Source organism: Lycium barbarum, chromosome 6 (genome assembly GCF_019175385.1).
Source record: "Lycium barbarum isolate Lr01 chromosome 6, ASM1917538v2, whole genome shotgun sequence".
NCBI lineage: Eukaryota > Viridiplantae > Streptophyta > Magnoliopsida > Solanales > Solanaceae > Lycium > Lycium barbarum.
In genome coordinates, this window is record NC_083342.1 from 29,157,716 (window position 1) to 29,176,231 (window position 18,516).

General features: G+C 37.6%; 1 protein-coding gene across 6 annotated transcripts in view; it reads right to left on the reverse strand.

The window, feature by feature from the left end:
* Positions 1 to 18,516, reverse strand: part of LOC132643692 (chromatin structure-remodeling complex protein SYD) — a 58,355-nt gene that overhangs the window by 5,215 nt on the left and 34,624 nt on the right. For all 6 annotated transcript variants that reach the window (XM_060360209.1, XM_060360211.1, XM_060360210.1 and 3 more), the window contains exons 16-32: positions 18,264 to 18,320; positions 18,028 to 18,124; positions 17,708 to 17,880; positions 17,130 to 17,343; positions 16,846 to 16,968; positions 16,648 to 16,737; positions 8,492 to 8,608; positions 8,006 to 8,086; positions 7,703 to 7,810; positions 7,227 to 7,396; positions 6,347 to 6,425; positions 6,184 to 6,258; positions 3,303 to 3,400; positions 3,096 to 3,203; positions 2,587 to 2,644; positions 2,230 to 2,454; positions 50 to 2,113 (exon numbers count right to left, since the gene is read on the reverse strand). In XM_060360209.1, the coding sequence (XP_060216192.1) occupies positions 50 to 2,113; positions 2,230 to 2,454; positions 2,587 to 2,644; positions 3,096 to 3,203; positions 3,303 to 3,400; positions 6,184 to 6,258; positions 6,347 to 6,425; positions 7,227 to 7,396; positions 7,703 to 7,810; positions 8,006 to 8,086; positions 8,492 to 8,608; positions 16,648 to 16,737; positions 16,846 to 16,968; positions 17,130 to 17,343; positions 17,708 to 17,880; positions 18,028 to 18,124; positions 18,264 to 18,320 (3,937 nt within the window). The remainder of the gene's footprint in view (positions 1 to 49; positions 2,114 to 2,229; positions 2,455 to 2,586; positions 2,645 to 3,095; positions 3,204 to 3,302; positions 3,401 to 6,183; positions 6,259 to 6,346; positions 6,426 to 7,226; positions 7,397 to 7,702; positions 7,811 to 8,005; positions 8,087 to 8,491; positions 8,609 to 16,647; positions 16,738 to 16,845; positions 16,969 to 17,129; positions 17,344 to 17,707; positions 17,881 to 18,027; positions 18,125 to 18,263; positions 18,321 to 18,516) is intronic.

Genomic DNA, 18,516 nt, shown 5'->3' on the forward strand with positions numbered 1-18,516 from the left:
GTTTAATAGTTTATATTGGAAGTATCAACCTATCAGCATATACACCAACCTGGGCAGGAGAATCCTCAGAGTTGACCGTGTTAATCTGTGGCTCAACATGAGGACCAGGGCAACTTTGAGATGCAACAGATTGGACCGCAGTTGCCTTCTGCTGAGCATCATCGAGAACCTCTTCAGTAGTAGCAATGTCACTGTTTACATTATCACCCACCTGACCAGGAACCAGAATAGCATCGGATTGAGACACATCTCTGTTGATAGCATTGTTCTGTGGATTAATTTCACTAAAAACCATATCTTTAGGGATTTGTCCACCAGCAAAATCTGGAGTCTTTTGAGATGCAACCGACTGGTCTACTACTTGTTGAGTTTCATTCTCACGCTTGCTTCTTGTAGTGGGCTTCCTCCCAACGGCTAACCTGGTTCTCTTTTGTGGGGGTTCAGTTAAACTTGGATCCTGAGCACCTAACCCCTCAATAACAGCTGCAGCAACCAAATCCTGTCTCTTCCCCCTGCGTCGTGATGCCTCACTTCCAGTTTGAGGCTTGCGTCCTCGACCTCGACCTGGCTTAGGTGCAGTGGGAGGAGTGCTGTACTGTGGAACTGACGAAATCGCAGGCACTGGTGGCACTGGATCAGAAGTATGAGCAGTTACTACACCAGATTCAGGCTGAACAATGTTCTTCAAGTTAGAAGAATCACATACAGAATCATGACCTGAAATAGCAGAAGAGCAAGAAAATGTCCCCCTATCTGACCCAGAATCTAATTTGCCTGTTGCATTAGATGCTAAAAGAAGAGGAGCAAGTGCAGACGAATTTGGACCTATGCTGGAAGAGGAGGATGCAACAGCAGGAACAGGGCAAACTGAACTTGGTTCCACGAAAGCCGAAGATGATGCAGGAACAGGAGCAGGTAAAACTGAATTGGAGTCCTTGGAATTTGATGAATGAAGAGGGGCAGGTGACACGGAACTTGGTTCCTTGCCAGCTGAAGATGAACTATGAGGCACTATTGAAATTGTGTTTGCCTGCAGAGTAGCTTCAGTCTGGGCAGTAGAGAGGGAAAGATGGTCTTCAGAATGGTTTCTTGAGGATGATTGAAGGACAGGTGCAGGTGAAATTGTACAAGGGTCCTGGCTGGCGCAAGATGATGGAATAACAGGAATAGTCAAAACAGGGCTTAATTCTTTGCTCGTGGAAGATGATGCAAGGGGCACAACAGAATTCACGGAAGCAGGAGCATGACCAAGGTTTTTAGAATCCAGACCTGCCACTACCTGCTGCACCAGATCAGGCTTACCCATTGCAGGAGGCGTTGGGGGCACATGGTGACTAGAAGAATTCATAACATTCACACCTTGTGCTGCAGAGACAGGCTCACTTATTGCTTGAGTTGGAGGGGTGGGAAAAGCCTCTGCTGTAACGTTCTGTCGTTTCCCTCTACGCCCTGGAGCTTCTCCTCCAATTTGAGGCTTTCGACCTCGACCTCGACCTCGACCTCTCCCTCGTCCCCTACCCTGCCCACTTGTAGGAGGGCAAGGAGGACTAGACTGAGAAGCAACAGAAGTAACAATTGACTGATAGCCAGGAGCAACACCAGTAACATTCTGTAGGATGGTTGCGCTGGTACTTTCTACGGAAGAAGCACAAGGAATGGACACAGAAACAGGCACAGAAGTTGCCTGACTGGTAGAAGTATTTTCTGCAATGGTATTGCTATCCACCTTTACACTAGCTCCAATTGCTGAAATAACGACAGGGGATGGTGAGATTTCAGTCACTATCGCTGTCCTCCTTGGCCTTCCCCGGCCCCGTTTAGATGGCGGTGTCACAGTCACAGGGCTTTGTTGAACTATGGGCCCAACAAGTTGTTGGGGAAGTTCTTGCACAGGCTGTTGAGGAAGTTCCTGCACAGGCTGGTGGGGAGGAGGTTGATACGGTGCTGGTGTTTGTATTTCACTAATGGCAACAACATGGGCAGGACAAGTGCCAGAGACTGGAGCAAAATTCTTTTCCTGAATTTCTTCCCTTAGATTAGGTGATTGAGGAGACTCAGAAAGGCACATTTTCTCAAATTCTTCTTCCGTCCATTGCTCTTCATATGAGCGAACCTAAGGACAAGAATTAAAATGAACAAATTAGTGGATAACAAATTATTTACAGATACTATAAGCATTGAAAAAAAATATGATTGCAAGTGCCTGCGGTCTCCAAAAGTATAACCAACCTCTCTTGCTCTTTTTCCACGTCCATAATGTTGGATATCAAGACCCCCAAGACTCCCACCCTTCCGTTTTAACCCAGGGTTAGGAGCCACAACTGGCTTATCAGATATTTTCATTGCTTCATAGAATGGTTTCAAGTCTTCATCAGTAAGAAGCCGAGAGGGCAAAGGAGGAATGAGCTCTGAACTTTGTGTTCCACTTTCTGAACATAACTTCTTCCAGATTTCCTGCATTACTATGCTTGAATTAGTAAAACAATCATAAACTAATTGAGTGATAACTGTTCAGCCGGATTAGGAGGACTCCGTTAAGAAAATGAGAGAACTAAACAGCCTGGGATGAAGTGTTGACATGATTACCATCTCTTCTTCACGCCTTCTCCTATCAACAGATTCAAATATTTCAATCTCTGGCTCACTGCACGTAGGGAGTAGAGATATGAGAGTTATGCACCTGATGGCGAATCACCAAATAGGCCCAATAGTTCTTGTAAATTCATGTTAATTACATTAGAAACACAGCACCCAGTGCTATAGAATAAAAATGAATTCATGACTAGCCAGTAACCTCCAGCTCTCAACAACGGAAGAAGAACAAAAATAGCGGGGGGTGGGAAAAGACAAAATGATAGTCAGCACTGAGTTTCAACTGCTGCTTTTCCGACAAAAAAAAATTTGGTCCGAAGAGTGATGGGCTTTGACATGCAGTTTCAGTGCCATATTGCCTGGAGTGAACTAGATAAAACCTAACATAGCGTGCTTTGTTATTCTGATGTAGAAGATGTCATACTGCACAAGTCATTGGAAATAATATTATGATATCAATGAATTTACAGCAGAAAAAGAGCGCTTTGCTGCTTCTATTTTACCTTCGCGCTATAAGATCATTCAAAGAATCATCATCAAGAACAGGTGCAGCTTCCTCTTTTTTGCTTTCACGCAAGAGGGACTCCAAGTACTCCCTTCGGTCTTCCGCACTACATCCAAGTTAAAATACGTTTATAAGCACAATATATTCACCAAAGTAGTCAAAAGGTTGAGTAGATTTTCCAATTCCAAAACTTCCTTCAAAAGACCTTGTGTTGTTATCAAAGAATCCAGCAGTAATGCTTTGGTTAGCAACTCCAAGTTTGTGCTCAGCAGCAGCTCTAACTTGTTCCTCAACAGTTTGGACCTAATTTCACAAGGTTGTAGAAATGCACGAGTTAGAGATACTGTGGGTGCAATTCCGAACGAATATTTGGATGAAGAAATCAGTCAGTATTTGACAGGTAAATTGTGGTAACAATGTTTTTATTGATAATATAAATTGTGGTAACAATTAATGCGACAAGAAGCATTGAGAAACTCTCGACGATCATTCAATGTTCAAGATGATCAGAACATAGTGTTCTGAAGAAACCAAAAACCCATCAACTCTACTCTATCAGGAATTCACAAAGAATGCTTCAATTAATGAAGTAAGGTCCAACAGAATTTTCAATTGCTTTCATAAGAAAAATATTCACTTATCTAAATAATGATTGTTTAAGGACTGCACACTTAATTGTTTTACCCAATCGCAGAAAGAAGGAAAAAAGAAAAACGAAGTAACTGTAGATTTGGCAACCTAGAGAACATTCTTTTTCATATTTTGTTGCCTTTTCCTTCACTGCAGCAGGCCAATGCCGTCCCCATGGATAAAGTGCAAGCACTTGTTCAAAATGCTGGCAAAGCTTCACATTTGGAGTTTTAAAAGCTAAGACTGGGTTCTCAATGTCATCCCCATGGATAAGGGGCAAGCATTTGTTTAAAATGCTGGCAAAGCTTCACATTTGGAGTTTTAAAAGCTAAGACTGGGTTCTTCTCGTTGCCTCCTCCTTTTTTTGTTTTTTTTTTTGTTTGAACAGGTAAGTATTATTGATGTAAGAGAACCAGAATTACATCCAAAAATTCTAGAAAGATAAAAGTAAAGGAAAGCCCTGAACTGTCTATACAAAAGCTTCTATAAGCTGCAAAAGGGATTCAGCATAACTAACCAACTCCAATTTACAGATAAAAAAAACATCCGTGATGCAATCAGACTCAACTTCTAAACAGAAGTTTTTTTGTCCGCTAAGACATCTATTTCTCAGGCAAGTGTTGGTATCCCAAATAAAAAGGTTGCTGCCTCTCAATCCAGAGTAGAAGTGAAAGGAAGTACTATAACGGGGATTATAGCACTAATAGAACTGGCTCATCTAACAGACACTAGAAAGGGAAAGTGCTCGGCACGGGCCCAATCACACTGTCTGAAATTAATAGTTTCAGTTGCAGCATGTTTGATTTTATTAATACGGTGATGCTTTTTTTCTTATTTAATAACCATATTAATGGTCTAACATAAAAAATCATGTCATTTATAGATAAAAAATCAAGAAATGATAATTAAACATAACACTTAGTTAATAAACAATAAAGTATGGTAGTTTTTAACAACAAACCAAAACTTAAGAAGTTTAAATAGTTGTTTTGTACTCAGTGATGTAATTATCATTAATGTTAGCATTTGAAACAATGACGAAATATTGAAAAATTTATTTAATCGGCATTACATACTAAAGAAATAAGGCTACTACTCACAATTTTCAACCTTTCTTTTTCAAGTTAGGTTCATGTCCAAACATAGTTATAATAACATCCGTACACTCTTTTTTCAACTTCTACTTTAAATATTTAGACCTCAACTAAATATTGTTTGAATTGTTTTATTTTAAAATAGACAAATAATTACGATATTGTTTTTCTTATAATTGTATAAATGAATATGCACTATAAATAAAGAAACCTTTGAATTCACAACTCAAAATTCAATATGTATAAATAAATAAGAAGATATATTCAAAATTTGAAATATAGAAGATTAATTAACGTCGCTAATGAATGAAACTATGCACTTTTCACTTTTAAAATGACAAAATTTATCAATGAAAAAATCAAATTTCCACGTTACTCAAACAGGTAACATAAGCAACAAAAGAATTCTCAAAACATAATAATAATAAGCAAACAAAAATCCAATTGCTTCCAAAGATATATCATTATTTCAGATATATAATATGTTGGTTTAGCAAAGTAAACCTTTTTTTAATAATATGAAGTAATTGCTGATTGAAAGTAGGAGAAAAAGAAGCGAAGAACAAAAAAGGTGAATACACATGCTTTGATGGCTCCATTATGAAGCTTTGAGTGTGACTATCAAAGAGGTAAAATCTAAAACAAATACTTAAAATGTAACAGCTGGAGAGAGAAAGCATAGAGCACAAAGAAGATATCCCTCCACGTACCACGAAAAGGCATTGTGGCTTTTGCAGGGATGATAAATGAAGACACAAGCAATATGGCAAGTTAGTCAAAGGCACTTTAAATTTCTATAGCAGCTACACTAGTTTTTTTTTTAAAGCCAACCATATTGCTTAAATTTTACCGAAATGACCAAATTGCCCTCCAAAGTCTAAGCAGGCATGTTGACCTGCTCTGTGCTTACTCCCTCTTATAAGATAGTAGAAAATGCAAGAAATAAAAAACAAAAGATACTTATTAAAGTCATGCCAAGTTTCTATACCTGTCCTAGAACCATAATAATCACTAGATTCACTACAAAGTCTTATCCCGCTAGGCACAAAAGGAAGCACTATTTCAGCCACTAAACTGGAGAACAAAGATTTCATGGGGCATGAATGGTATTAGTATCTAGAAATGACAGGAATAACGAGCTAAAGATACATCTTAAAAAAAAAAAAAAAAAAAGTGGGCTAACAATGTACTACACTAAATAAATCAGAACGAACCATGTTCCATATAACAGCAGACCACAGTCTTATCAAAGGAGATTCATTAATAATTTTACAGCATGAACAACCATCAGTTTGCACAAATAAAAGCATGAATCTGCAAAAGCATGAGCAGACAATTTGACAGAAGTCAAAAAGTAATTACCGTTTCTAATCGAAGAACAAGAACATCTTTCTTTTGACCTATCCTATGAGCCCTTGCCTGTGCTTGGAGATCAACCTGAATGCAGCAAACCAAGAGAGCAGTAATAGAAAGCCACATAACCAAAATATAAAAGATCCTCAAAAGAGTAAGTTTGAGTTTTTGCCTGGGGATTCCAATCCGTGTCAAAAATTATAACTGTATCAGCAGCTTGAAGATTTACTCCAACACCCCCAGCACGAATACTGGCACCATTTTAGAAAAGATCAGTCTAAGAGAAAATGCTTTCATGAATGACGAATGCAGAGAAAAAAGAGCAAGCTGACACCTAGAAGGAATGTCAAAACATGTCCTACAAACAACCTACTAGTTCTTTTTTTCCTAGAAACAATTAAACCCTACTCCCATTATGAAAGTATATGCAATGGTCAAGTTTTGGAACATCGTCCATGACACTGTATCCCCATTATGAAAGTATATGCAATGGTCAAGTTTGGAACATCGTCCATGACACGGCATTTTACAATTTCTTTTGCATCTATTAGATCCAAAAAATAATTAATATTTCGACGAAAATGTGAAGCCTACCTCATCGCACTAACTTCTCACTCGCTATAACAATTTCTTTGATTCTACCGAAATGATAAAAATCAAATTAACTTGTCAAACCCATGCTAATCAAATTAAATTGCATGTAAATGACAAGATAGTAATATTCAGTTAGATTTAGAAATTGAGTTCTTCACTAGAAACTATACATTTTGGATGCTTAGTTGATCTTCGTTCTGATGTTATATGACTTTAACCTATTGTCTGCAAATGTTGGAATCCACGACAGTGAAGTAAACTTTATTAGTCTATTTTGGTAGTTAGTAAATTTTTTTGTTTCGAGCAGTATCAAAACTCACAGAAAACTAAAATTAAGTTTTCAGCAAATTTTCAATTTTGCAAACCTTCATCCTGACAAAATGAATGACTATCGAGAAGACTACATCTTTTAAACTCCACAACTTTGAATCTAAGGCAATCCTAAGTTAGCCAATTACCTCAACAGAAATATAAAGAAGGGAGAGTCAGGCTGATTGAATTTATCAATAAGGGGGCCTCTGTCTCCCCCAGACGTATGTCCATCCAAGCGAAGGTACTTATATTGCTTCCAGCAGAGATAATCCTCCATTACGTCAAGCAGCCTGGTCATTGTTGAAAAAAGCAAGACCTGCACAATGACCAAAAAGGAACATTATCAAGAAGGAATATATTCCAAGTCTTTCTTCTCTTGCAGCCTCGTCTCTCAAAAGGATTGTGATCAACAAAATAGCAAGCATCAGAATCCTTTCAAATTTATAAATGGCAAAAACAATATCAACGGATAAAGAACAAGGAGAAAGGACTTATAAGGCCAAATATAACCAGATATTAAGAAGGCTTAACAGAACATGAATATACACAACCTCGAAGAGAGATCTAGAAACTAAGATTTATTTGGAAAACAATTCTGAAATGCAAACATGCAATTTTGTACCCGATGATCTGTTGCCTTAAGTTTGGGCAGTAGTCTGTCTAACATCTCAAGCTTCCCACAAAGTCTCACAACAGTCGGCAGATAATGCTTAGGAATTAACTCATGAACCTGACATATAAAATAAAATGATCAGACAACCAAAAAGCAACAACACGCCACCTTGAGCAACTTCTGAAGATAAAAAACGAGTTCAAAATATATGTTCTCAAAAGCAGAAGCACAGCATGAAATTATCCAGTTATTCCTGCTCCACATCAATTTTAAAATCCTAAAGACATACGAATAGAAGAGGGAGAAGCAAACCTCCTCCACATGAAGCTGGCTAAGATACGGATGATTGCAAATGTTGCGTAGCTCCATTACAGAATTGTGGACTGAGCGAGCCTAGAAAAGGAAGAGTGTGGTCAAGGGTAAGAACAACATACCTGAATAAGCATATTTTCTTTTCTTTTCTTTTTATGATAAATGAAAAGAATCACTTCATAATATGCATCAATGACTCTTACTCTGGATAAGCATATATGTTCATTTCTAACCATAGGACTACTAGCAGACGTTTCACCTCATATAGCCAAGGAAATTAATAACGTACAAGAAACGCAAGTACCAAATAGATGGTCAGAATCCTTGTGGACATTGACACGAACATATAGAAGCACAATTTTTTATTTATATACATAAAATACATGAGCTGCAATAGCTGTTATGCTTAACTTATCTCACAAAAAGAATTAAATGATATTCTCGGGCATGAATAATTGAACTCAAATAACAACAGAGAGGCTAAACCTTTATATTTCCGAATGCACCAAGGTTGTCTTCCACTCGCTTCATCAAAAGCTTTTGATATGAAGAAGCTTCACATCTAACAAGTCTTTCAATCTTTTCAGGCAATTCATTCTCAACCTAAGACAAGCATTTGAAAAGACAGACGAATAAGCTGTCAACACTGTCAAAAAATGAATGCTGGAAGAATCTTAGGAAGCAATTTTTTGGTCACGTAATGGATCTAGACAAATTCGCCAGCAGGCAGCATATACTGTATGAAGTTATTGTTTGTTTTATTGCACTATCAAGAACCTGAAAGAGTGAAATAAACAACAGACTATCAAGAACCTCAAAGAATGAAATAACCAACAGACTATCCATCAATGAAATAACCAACAGACTATCCGTCCTCTTAGCGACATAAGTAACAACACCGTACAACATATCTAAGTTTCACCATGTGTGCTATAAGACTTGTCACCAGTTATGGTTTTGGAGAAGAAAATAATTCATATCAAATATACAAATGCGATAAATGATATAAAAGAAGAAGTCATCACAAGTGTGAAAATAGTGGGATGAGGTACGGGTATCCCCATGACTGTGGGTTAACAAAGGATCTGCCCTGAGCCCATAATTTTCACCTAGTTATGGATGAGTTAATAATAGTATGCAAAATGAGGTTCTATAGAGCATTTTATTTGGAGATGAAATTGTATTAATCAATGAATTAGCGAGAGGCAGAGAGCCATCAAAGATTGAGCTAAGGAAAAAAATGTGGGGATTAAGTATTTTAGACAAGTAAAATCAAAACAGAATATATGCACTATAAAGCCGTTACAAAAGGGGCAAAACTTTTTTTTTTTTTTTTGCTTCTGTAAATAATGTTCAGCTGTTACATCACATCCTTTGTGCTTGTTTCTGTATGACATTGTCTTACCTTTTCAAAGAAAAAAGTTTAGCCGTTACAAGAAGAACAAATTTAAAAGAAGCATTATGGTGTCTAACTGCAGAAAATTTAAGTTTCTAGCTTTAGTGTCACCAAGAGAATGCTATGATAGATGAGTATCTAACACATCAAAATCAAAATAGAAAAACTGAAACCGACCTGCAAAACATGTTATGTAAAACATTACTATTATCTTTTGGATAAAGACAACAAAACATAAATTTGGATTGTATCTCTGAGGGTCAATCACAAGAAGTAATGGCAGAGACTCTACTCCACAAGGCAATAGGATATTAGATTGCGCTCTTCGCATAAAGAAGGATTATTTGTTTCCCATAGGAGAATAAAGCCTCAATAGCGTAGCATCTCCTAAGAAGGCTAGGTCTCTTGTTAAAAAGAAAACGACAAAGTGTTGTAAGACCAAAAATGTTAAAATGGGATAGATATCGGGCATCTATCACCCAAAGTATCTAGAAGATGGATGTACAATGTAGGGATAGGTGTGAAATTTAGATAGTATCAATCTATATTTAGAGAAATGCCAAAATTATCGAGTAATGGATAAACAAGCCCATATCCAGTGAAATGGATATAAAAGATTTACATAGCTGACTCCAACTTGTGTGAGATTCGCGTGTAATACTCATGATAACCAATGTTAAGTGTCCCACGAGGAAATAGGATTTTATCCTCTTATATGGTTTTGGGCAATTCTTATTTCATGAGCTACCTTTTGGATTGAGTTAGGTCCAAGGCCCATTCCTTATCATGGTTTCAAAGTCGGACCATTTTTATTCTTGGTATATCCAATGTTGTTCATGCTCCAAAAGTGCAATCCTGGGCATGCTGGGGTGTTAAGTGTCCTACATTTATGGAGGAAATTAGATTGTTATCTCCTTATATGGTATTTGCGCAATCCTTACCTCATGAGCTAGCTTTTGGGTCGAGTTAGGCTCAATGTCCATTTCTTATCAACCGGCATGTTTAGATTGCCAAGAGGCACTGAACTTTTTTTTTTTTTTTGGGAAATGATAACGATTGTTATATCTTTAGCACAAAGGTTGTTCGAAGACCCATCTTTACAAATTACAAAAACCAAAACAGAAGATATCCTTGTTCTTCTTACAAGGTTACTATGATGCCAAACTGTGAATCTACATCACCTACAAAATCTTCTTTACATTAAAAATAAAACAAAGGAAGGCAATTCATCTTGATTTTCTAAATGGAGCTACTAATCCCTTCAAAACATTTTTTGTTTCTTTCTGTCCATATAGTCTACCATATGCAACCAGAAATGGTTTTTCACTGTTTCACTGCCTAACTAAACCATCAACAGCAGTTTCAGCATGAAAACAGATCCCAGCAGTCTTAGGCATGATCCATCTCATTCCTATCATATTTAAGAATAGCCGCCAAAGTAGCTTCGTAAGCCCCCACAAAATCTGCTACCTCAAAAGTTTAAGATAGCTTCACTTGCCAAACAGCTTTCCCGTGCCATTTATAAGTTTGCTGACCAGTTTGATACATACTTATGTTGACTTCACTATATAGTAACCATTAAAATAATGTGCCTTTTCAAAATCAAACCATCATCCTCTCTAGTGGTTCCCTCGCGCGGTGCTAGAGTTTTAAGAAATTTAGCAAACCTAGAAACCTTTGGTCATTTGGTAGCCTTCTAAAATTGGAAGTCCACCCCTGCTGTCTCCAATTGTCCCCTAGTATAGCCTCATAATGTAATGTCGGGCATTTAATATTAAGAAACAGGTTTTTAGAGGACCATTGGCCTATCCACTTGTCATTCCAAAAAGATGCATTCCTTTCCTTCCCAACTTTGATGTGCACATTGGTTACAAAACCCTCAACTTCCCCAAACACCGACTTCAGATGTTGTAGACACTACATATGAACGCCACTGCCCCTCTAGGCCATATTTTTTACTAATAACTTCAATAGATAACGCTTGGTCATCCATGCTAAATCGCCATAATCATTTCATTACAAGCTTTTGTTTGGTATAAGAAGCCTGATACTACCCAACAGAGTAGAAATCATTACAAGGCTTTTGTTGGGTAGTATCAAGCTTCTTATACCAAACAAGACCTCCTGATTACTTTCTATGGTGAGGTTCCTAACTTTTGTTCTCTTTGTTTCCTTACCAAATGAAATTCCTTCTTATAGCATCTATCGCAGGTACAAGGAAGAGAGACATCACATATGTAGCTCATCTAGTACATTGTTACCCGTACTCCTCCCTCTGTCTCAATGTGGCACACTTTCCTTCTTATTCTATCCCAAAGAGAATATCATCTTTCTATACATAGAAACAATTTAACTTTTAAAATTACTATTTTACGCTTAATGAGATGATTTATAACCATATAAATATTTAAGGTTTGTTTCATGCCACGAGTTTCAAAAGTCCTCTTTCTTTCTTAAACTCCATGCACAGCAAAACAATGTCACATAAATTGGGACGAAGAGAGTATTACTCTACCTCGTAGATATAGGTATTGGCATTTGCATCTAGCTAATCTTTTCTCACAGCTTTCCGGCACTCCATATCTCTAGAGATTTATCCTTAGAACCCAATGGCATTGCCGAAATAATTAGTTCGAAGAACACCAACTGCACATCCAAGTACACCTACCAACGTTTCAGCTTATGTCATCTCATTGATAGGAAATACACACCTGCTAACATTTGAACTTATGTCATCTCATTAACATGAAAAACATGTTTTCCTCCTTTTAAAGATGGAAACTGCTTTAAAAACAGTCAAAATTAGTATCGGATGTCTTAGCTGTACAACACTGGCATCGCAGATCACCAAGGTATCATCCACATACACATGTTAACTTCTAAAAAAAAAAAAAAAGGTATCATCCACATACAACAGATGAGTAATCTCAAAACCCCTCCACCATTTTCCACCTTATTGTTCAGACCTCCATTGTTATTGTAAAGAGAAAAGGAGAAATGATATCCTCGACTCAATCCTCCTTGGGATGGAAAGGAAACTTTGGGAATCCATAAATCAAAATAGGAACCCTGACAGAGAATTTATCTAATCCAGTTCCGCACAAATCCCATGTCTCTCAACAGTTAAAAGGAACTTCCAATTAACATGGCCGTGAGCTTTCTCAATATCTAGCTTATCTAAAATCGCATGTCCCTCGAGTCTAGAATCAACACATTCATTTGCTACCAAAGCTACATTTAACCTGGATCGGACAACATTTGTTGTTTATCCACCAACTAATGTATCATTGTTCTATGTCTCTTGGTCAACCTTGGATGTGATTTTCTAAACACTACCAATTCAAGCTTATAGGCCTGAATTCTCGCAACTCTTGGCCCATTCTTCTTTGGAACTAAAGCTACATAGATTGAATTGTAACTTTTCTCAAAGTATTTTAGTGAGTGGAAATTCTTCATTTTCTACATTACATTCTCCTTTACATCCCCATTCAGAATATCCAACTAGAGTGAAAGAATCTCATAGTGTAAGCGTCCCCAACCAGAAGCCTTGTCAGGTACACATAATTTTATACCTAACCATACTTCTTCCTCAAAAGATTTTTGCAACCACTTTTCCTCCTCACCATTGATACTGGGGCAATTACCTAAATTGAAAACAAACCTCCATTCCTGTTTCCCCTTTTATGAACCCCGAGTCTTCCATTTTTGCCCCATTAATATCCAGGTTATTAATGGTGTTGTTCTCTTGGATGCATTAGCGATCCTCTGAACAGATTTGGTGCTTTTATTCCCCTGCTTAAGACAAAGGCCTCTCGACCTCTGACATCTCTTCCAGTTCCATAGATATATTTGCCTTCCGCAACAATTCATCCTCATTTAAGCATCTCAGTCATCAAACTAGTAGTAGTGTTTTCTAGCATCCAAATTGTCATATTAGTAGCACTCCATTCTTTAAGTTTGCCTTTCAACATTCTTGATTTCCATACCAGGATGAAATCGAGCCTGCCCTGCATCACAAAAAAAGTCAACCAAGCTTTCCCATTGTCATTGAAATTTGCCAGCCCCCGCCACCAATTCTCAAACTTGAAATCAGATTTAGACTCATAACATCTCCACATTGTAACTGAATTGGTGTATGATCAGCGGAAATTCTAGGTAGTGCTTGTTGATCTTCATCCCATTCAACTGAAAAAGGAATCTAGTTAACCTTGAATAAGCTTCAAGATGTTACCCTTGGTCCAGGTAGAAATAACTCCATTAAGGGGAGGATTAAACAATTCCATATCTTCAAGAAATTCTAAAAAATATATGATTTATCTTGTAATTCTATTGCAATTTCTCCTTTCATTCACAAACCTGATCGTCTTGAAAGTCACTACATATCACTCACGGCCTAACACATCCCTCTTAACGCTACAATTTCCCACCATAGTTGATGTTTATCTTGCCTAGTATTTGGCCCATATATCCCAGTTAGGTGCTATGAGAAATTGTTTGACACTCATAAAAATTTACATGTGATTGTGAAGACCCTATGTTGATCACCTCTCTTTTCCGGACCCTATTGTTCCAAAATATTTTAATTCCCCCACTTCTCCCATTTGACTCCAAGGAACCAAATTCTACTATTCTATTGGCTCAGATCGTTTTATTAAAGGACCAATGTTGCCTTCCAGCTTTGTTTCTTGAAAACAATAGACGTCATCTTCCATGTGTATATCAACAAATTAATTAACCTTCTTCTAGCCCTACTATTCATTCCCGAACATGCCATGAGATGATGTTTATTTTCCTTGTTTCCCCTACTTTTTCCATCATCCCTGTACTTGAACCCCGAGACTTCGGAGCCATGCAGCTATTCATAGTGATTTTTGCTCTCTTGTTCTTTCATGCAGCTATTCATAGTGATTTTTACTCTCTTGTTCTTTCTTCTGCTGTCCAGCTTCATGAATGGACACGATGCCTCCATCTCGCAACCCTAGAAATCCACCCCATATTGCTTGCTTAATTTCATAACATTCTTGTGCACCCACAATGACGGCCCAACCTCATCCACCTGACAAACTTCTGATGCTCTAAACTCCACAATTTGTTGTTTTTCTTTCAACAGGTTGTGGACAGCGATGACCTTTTCTTAACCAACCAGAGTCATTGCATCTTCTTCCTCTTCGTGCATGGTAAACAATTACTAGTCCGATCTTTCCTCATCTGAAATTGGGGCTGCCCGGAAGTTTTGGAGTTGGGCCTCATTTGTTTTCATTAAGATTAAGACGTCTGAATGACTGAATCAGAATGCACATCTGACTGATTAAGATGTAGTCTCTAAATCTGAACACTGAATAATTAAGACTTTGTTTTCAAACATCTGAATGTGCATGATGTATTTATTTAAACATAATAAATATACAATTCAAAGAAAAAGTAACTAAATATTAGAAAATAAATATAAATTTATAAAATAAAAATATTATTTGATAAAAAAATATTTGTTGTTGTTGTATTTGATAAAAAAATAAAATTTTAAATTCATTAGTGATAGTGGAGATGCTTTATAGTGGTGGTGGTGGTGGTGGTGGTGGTGATGGTTGGCGCTAATGGCTAGTAATGATGGTGGTGATAGTTGTGATTGTGGAGGTGGTTGGTACTATTGTAGTGACTGAAGCGATAATGGTGGTTGGTAGTAGTGGTTGTGATTGTGATGGTGAAGTTGGTTGATGTTAGTAATTGGTGGTGTGGTGGTGGTGGTGGTGGTTGAAGATGGTGTTGGTGGTAGTTAGTGGCGGTGTTAGTTATGATGGGTGAGGTGATTAGTAGTAAGATTGGTCGCAATGGTGGTAGTGGCGGCAACGACAGCGATGGTGGCGGCGACAGCAGTGGTGATTGTTGATACAATTATATATAATGATGGAGGTGGAAGGTGTGGTAGCAACTGACAATCGTGATTGTCAGCGGTGGTGGTTGCCAGTGGTGGTTGTGATGACAAAGATGGTTGGTGATGGCTGGTGGTTGGCGACGACGGTGGCGGTTGAAAGTGGTGTTGGTTGACAGCGGTGGCGGTTGAAAGTGGTGTTGGTTGATAGCAGTGGTGGTAGTGGTTGTAATGGCAAAAGTGGTTAGTAATGGTGGGGGGTGGTGGTTGACAATGGTAGTGGTGGTTGTGATGACAGAATTGATTAGTGCCGGTAGGGTGGAGGTCGAGTGGGGGGTGGAGAGTGGTTAGGGGTGGTGGGGTGGGGTGGGATGTGGAGCTGGTGATTGTGGATAGAGTGGTGGTGAAAATTATTCATACAAAAATACCTCCTAATGATATTAAGACTTTGTTTCAGATCTTAATGATTAAGACCTATTCAGATCAAATAAGCGCTTAAATCTTAATGTAAACAAATGCACTTAATGGCCTAAGGTCGGAACCATTCAGATTAAGACATCTATTAAGTGGAAACAAATGAGGCCTTAGTGTTATGCTCGTTCAGAAGATAGCAACACTCCGACAGATTCTCCCCTTTGAGGTGCCCCTCCACATGTCTTACCCCCACTCCCTTATTTAACATTATTCAATTCAAGCAACACTATTTAGATCTCTCTTTCCATTTCCTCCCTTTCTTGGTCACGGATGGGGCCAACAAGTATAACATGCGGTGCATCAAAAAATTAATAGGAGGCAAATTATTATTAAGACGACGAAGATGTATTATTGTTTATGCAAAAAAAAAAAAAAAAAAAACAACGGGAGGATGAGAATCCTTCTTTAATGCATTGTAATTTTGCCTGCCAGCTGTGGTCATTGATGTTTGCAATTTTAACATCAAATGGGTGTTATCTAACACAGTCATGGGCACACCGGAGAGTTTGGAGATAGAGCAAGCTGGAAGTTGGAGGTAGCAGATTTTGGAAAAGACGCGCTTTTTGCATCTTTTTGAGTATCATGGAGAGAAACGGCAAAACTTTTGAGGGAGTTGAAAGTACGTTATCAAGGGTCAAAAATTCTCTTCTGTTTCTTTTACATTTTCAGTGTACAGTTGACATTCCACTTGTAAGAATAGTTGGTTAGATTTTTTGAAGCCATGATGTACAGCTACAACACTTTTTGTAAGTAATACCACATTGTTGTGGTATCAATAAAAGCTTTTGACATAAGAAAAACAAAAGCATAATATGCATCCTCCAATGATAGAATTTGATACACACAGCTTGAGGTTTGACAACCAATTGAGGGGAAGTGCATAATACGGGTGAAGAGATATACCTTGTGTTTCAATCTCCTAAGTACAAACGGACGCAGAACTTGGTGCAGACGGTTTATGATCAAAAGATTTTCCTCCTCTGAGAGCAAAGCCTAACAGCAGGAAAAGCGAAGTAATTGATCAACAAATGAACAAAGTACAAGAAATAACTCAAACAACAAGGAAGTCGTACTTTCGAGTGGAAACTGTAAGAAACATACTTCATCAGGTGAGTTGTCACCACTCTCAAATGGTTTGTTAAACCATTGTGAGAAGTCTTCCGATGAATTGAAGATATTTGGCAAAAGGAAGTTAAGTAGTGCCCAGAGTTCCTCAAGATTGTTCTACATGGACAGAATAATAAATAAATTCAGATCACATTAGCACCAGAAGAAACAAAACAAGAAGTAGTACATCATCCTTGTATGCCAGAGGAGCATTTATCTTGTCAACCCACAAGATGTAAGAAAATGTAAGACATAAAAATCCCATAGACAATATGAACCTGAAGAGGAGTTCCCGTCAACAGCAACCTATGATTACTGCGATAGTGCTTCAGATCAGCATTCAACTTGCAAGAAGCATTTTTTATGCGATGCCCTTCATCAATTATGATATAGTGCCAATGAACTTTACTTAGTTTTGGTCTGTCATGTTTGTTCATCAAATACTCATATGTCGTCAAAAGAACATTGAACTTTTGATGAACAATTCTTTCCCTGCAATTACAAGTTACCCAATAATTACAGCATGATTGCAATGGAAGTAACAAGATAATACTCCCTCTGTCCCAATTTATGTGATACTTTTCACTTCCCGAGATTCAAACGCCATGAAATTTTGACCAACATTGTAAGATGTATTTTTCACCAAATTGTACGAGAAAAGTTGCAACTTATAGTACTTTTCAAATAGTTTTCAAATATATAAATTTTAATCTTAAGATATTCAGTTAATGTAATCCAGATTAGCCTCAAATTTTAGTCAAATTGACTCTCGAAAAGCGAAAAGTATCAGATAAATTGGGATAGAGGGAGTAGTAGAACTTCTAGACAACAATATGAAATAATTGATATGGCGTACTTGAAAAGCTTCCTCCGCTCTTCTGGTGGTCCAGAATAAACTATTTTGAGCATATCTGGTGCCCAAAAATTTATCTCGGACTCCCATCCAGGTAGGACAGAGGATGGCACTACCACCAGAAAAGGTCCTCTGTCATTTTTGGTTTCCATCAGGTAACACATTAGGGATATAACCTAAAAAGTTGTCTTTGTGAGATCCTCCAAAAATTCATGAGATAATAACTTTGAAATTAAAGTAAACTCTAAAAGGAAAACTAGAGAAACATTATAAACTAGGAATCAAGCAAAAGTAACAACTAAAGTAATTACATATTACTGTACCTGAACAGTTTTACCGAGTCCCATTTCATCAGCTAAAATTCCATTCAAATGGTTATTGTAGAGTGAAACCAACCATCGCAATCCATTCATTTGGTACCTGAAAGAAAAATCAAGATTAAACAGACTCTAGATGAAGGCAATAGGAAATATCTCCTGAGTGGAAAATTAAATATTAAAATAATGCACCCACGAACATAGATAGGCAATGACAATTGATTCTGAAATGAAAAACTTACTCCCGTAGTTTTCCACCTTTGAGAGAACGAGGTTGCTCTGCGACGGTCTCCTTTATACTGCAGAAAATACATGTAGTTATTTAGTGTCTGAACCAGAGAGATTTGAGTAGTGTGTACTGACATTGAACAGATAACAAAGTTGAATCAGCCAAATCAATAACAGCTATTTAATAGAACCCTAGAATGCGAAGGATACTAAGACTCAAAAGAATGTAGATCAAATTAAATTGAAGAATCTATAGTGTCAAGTCCT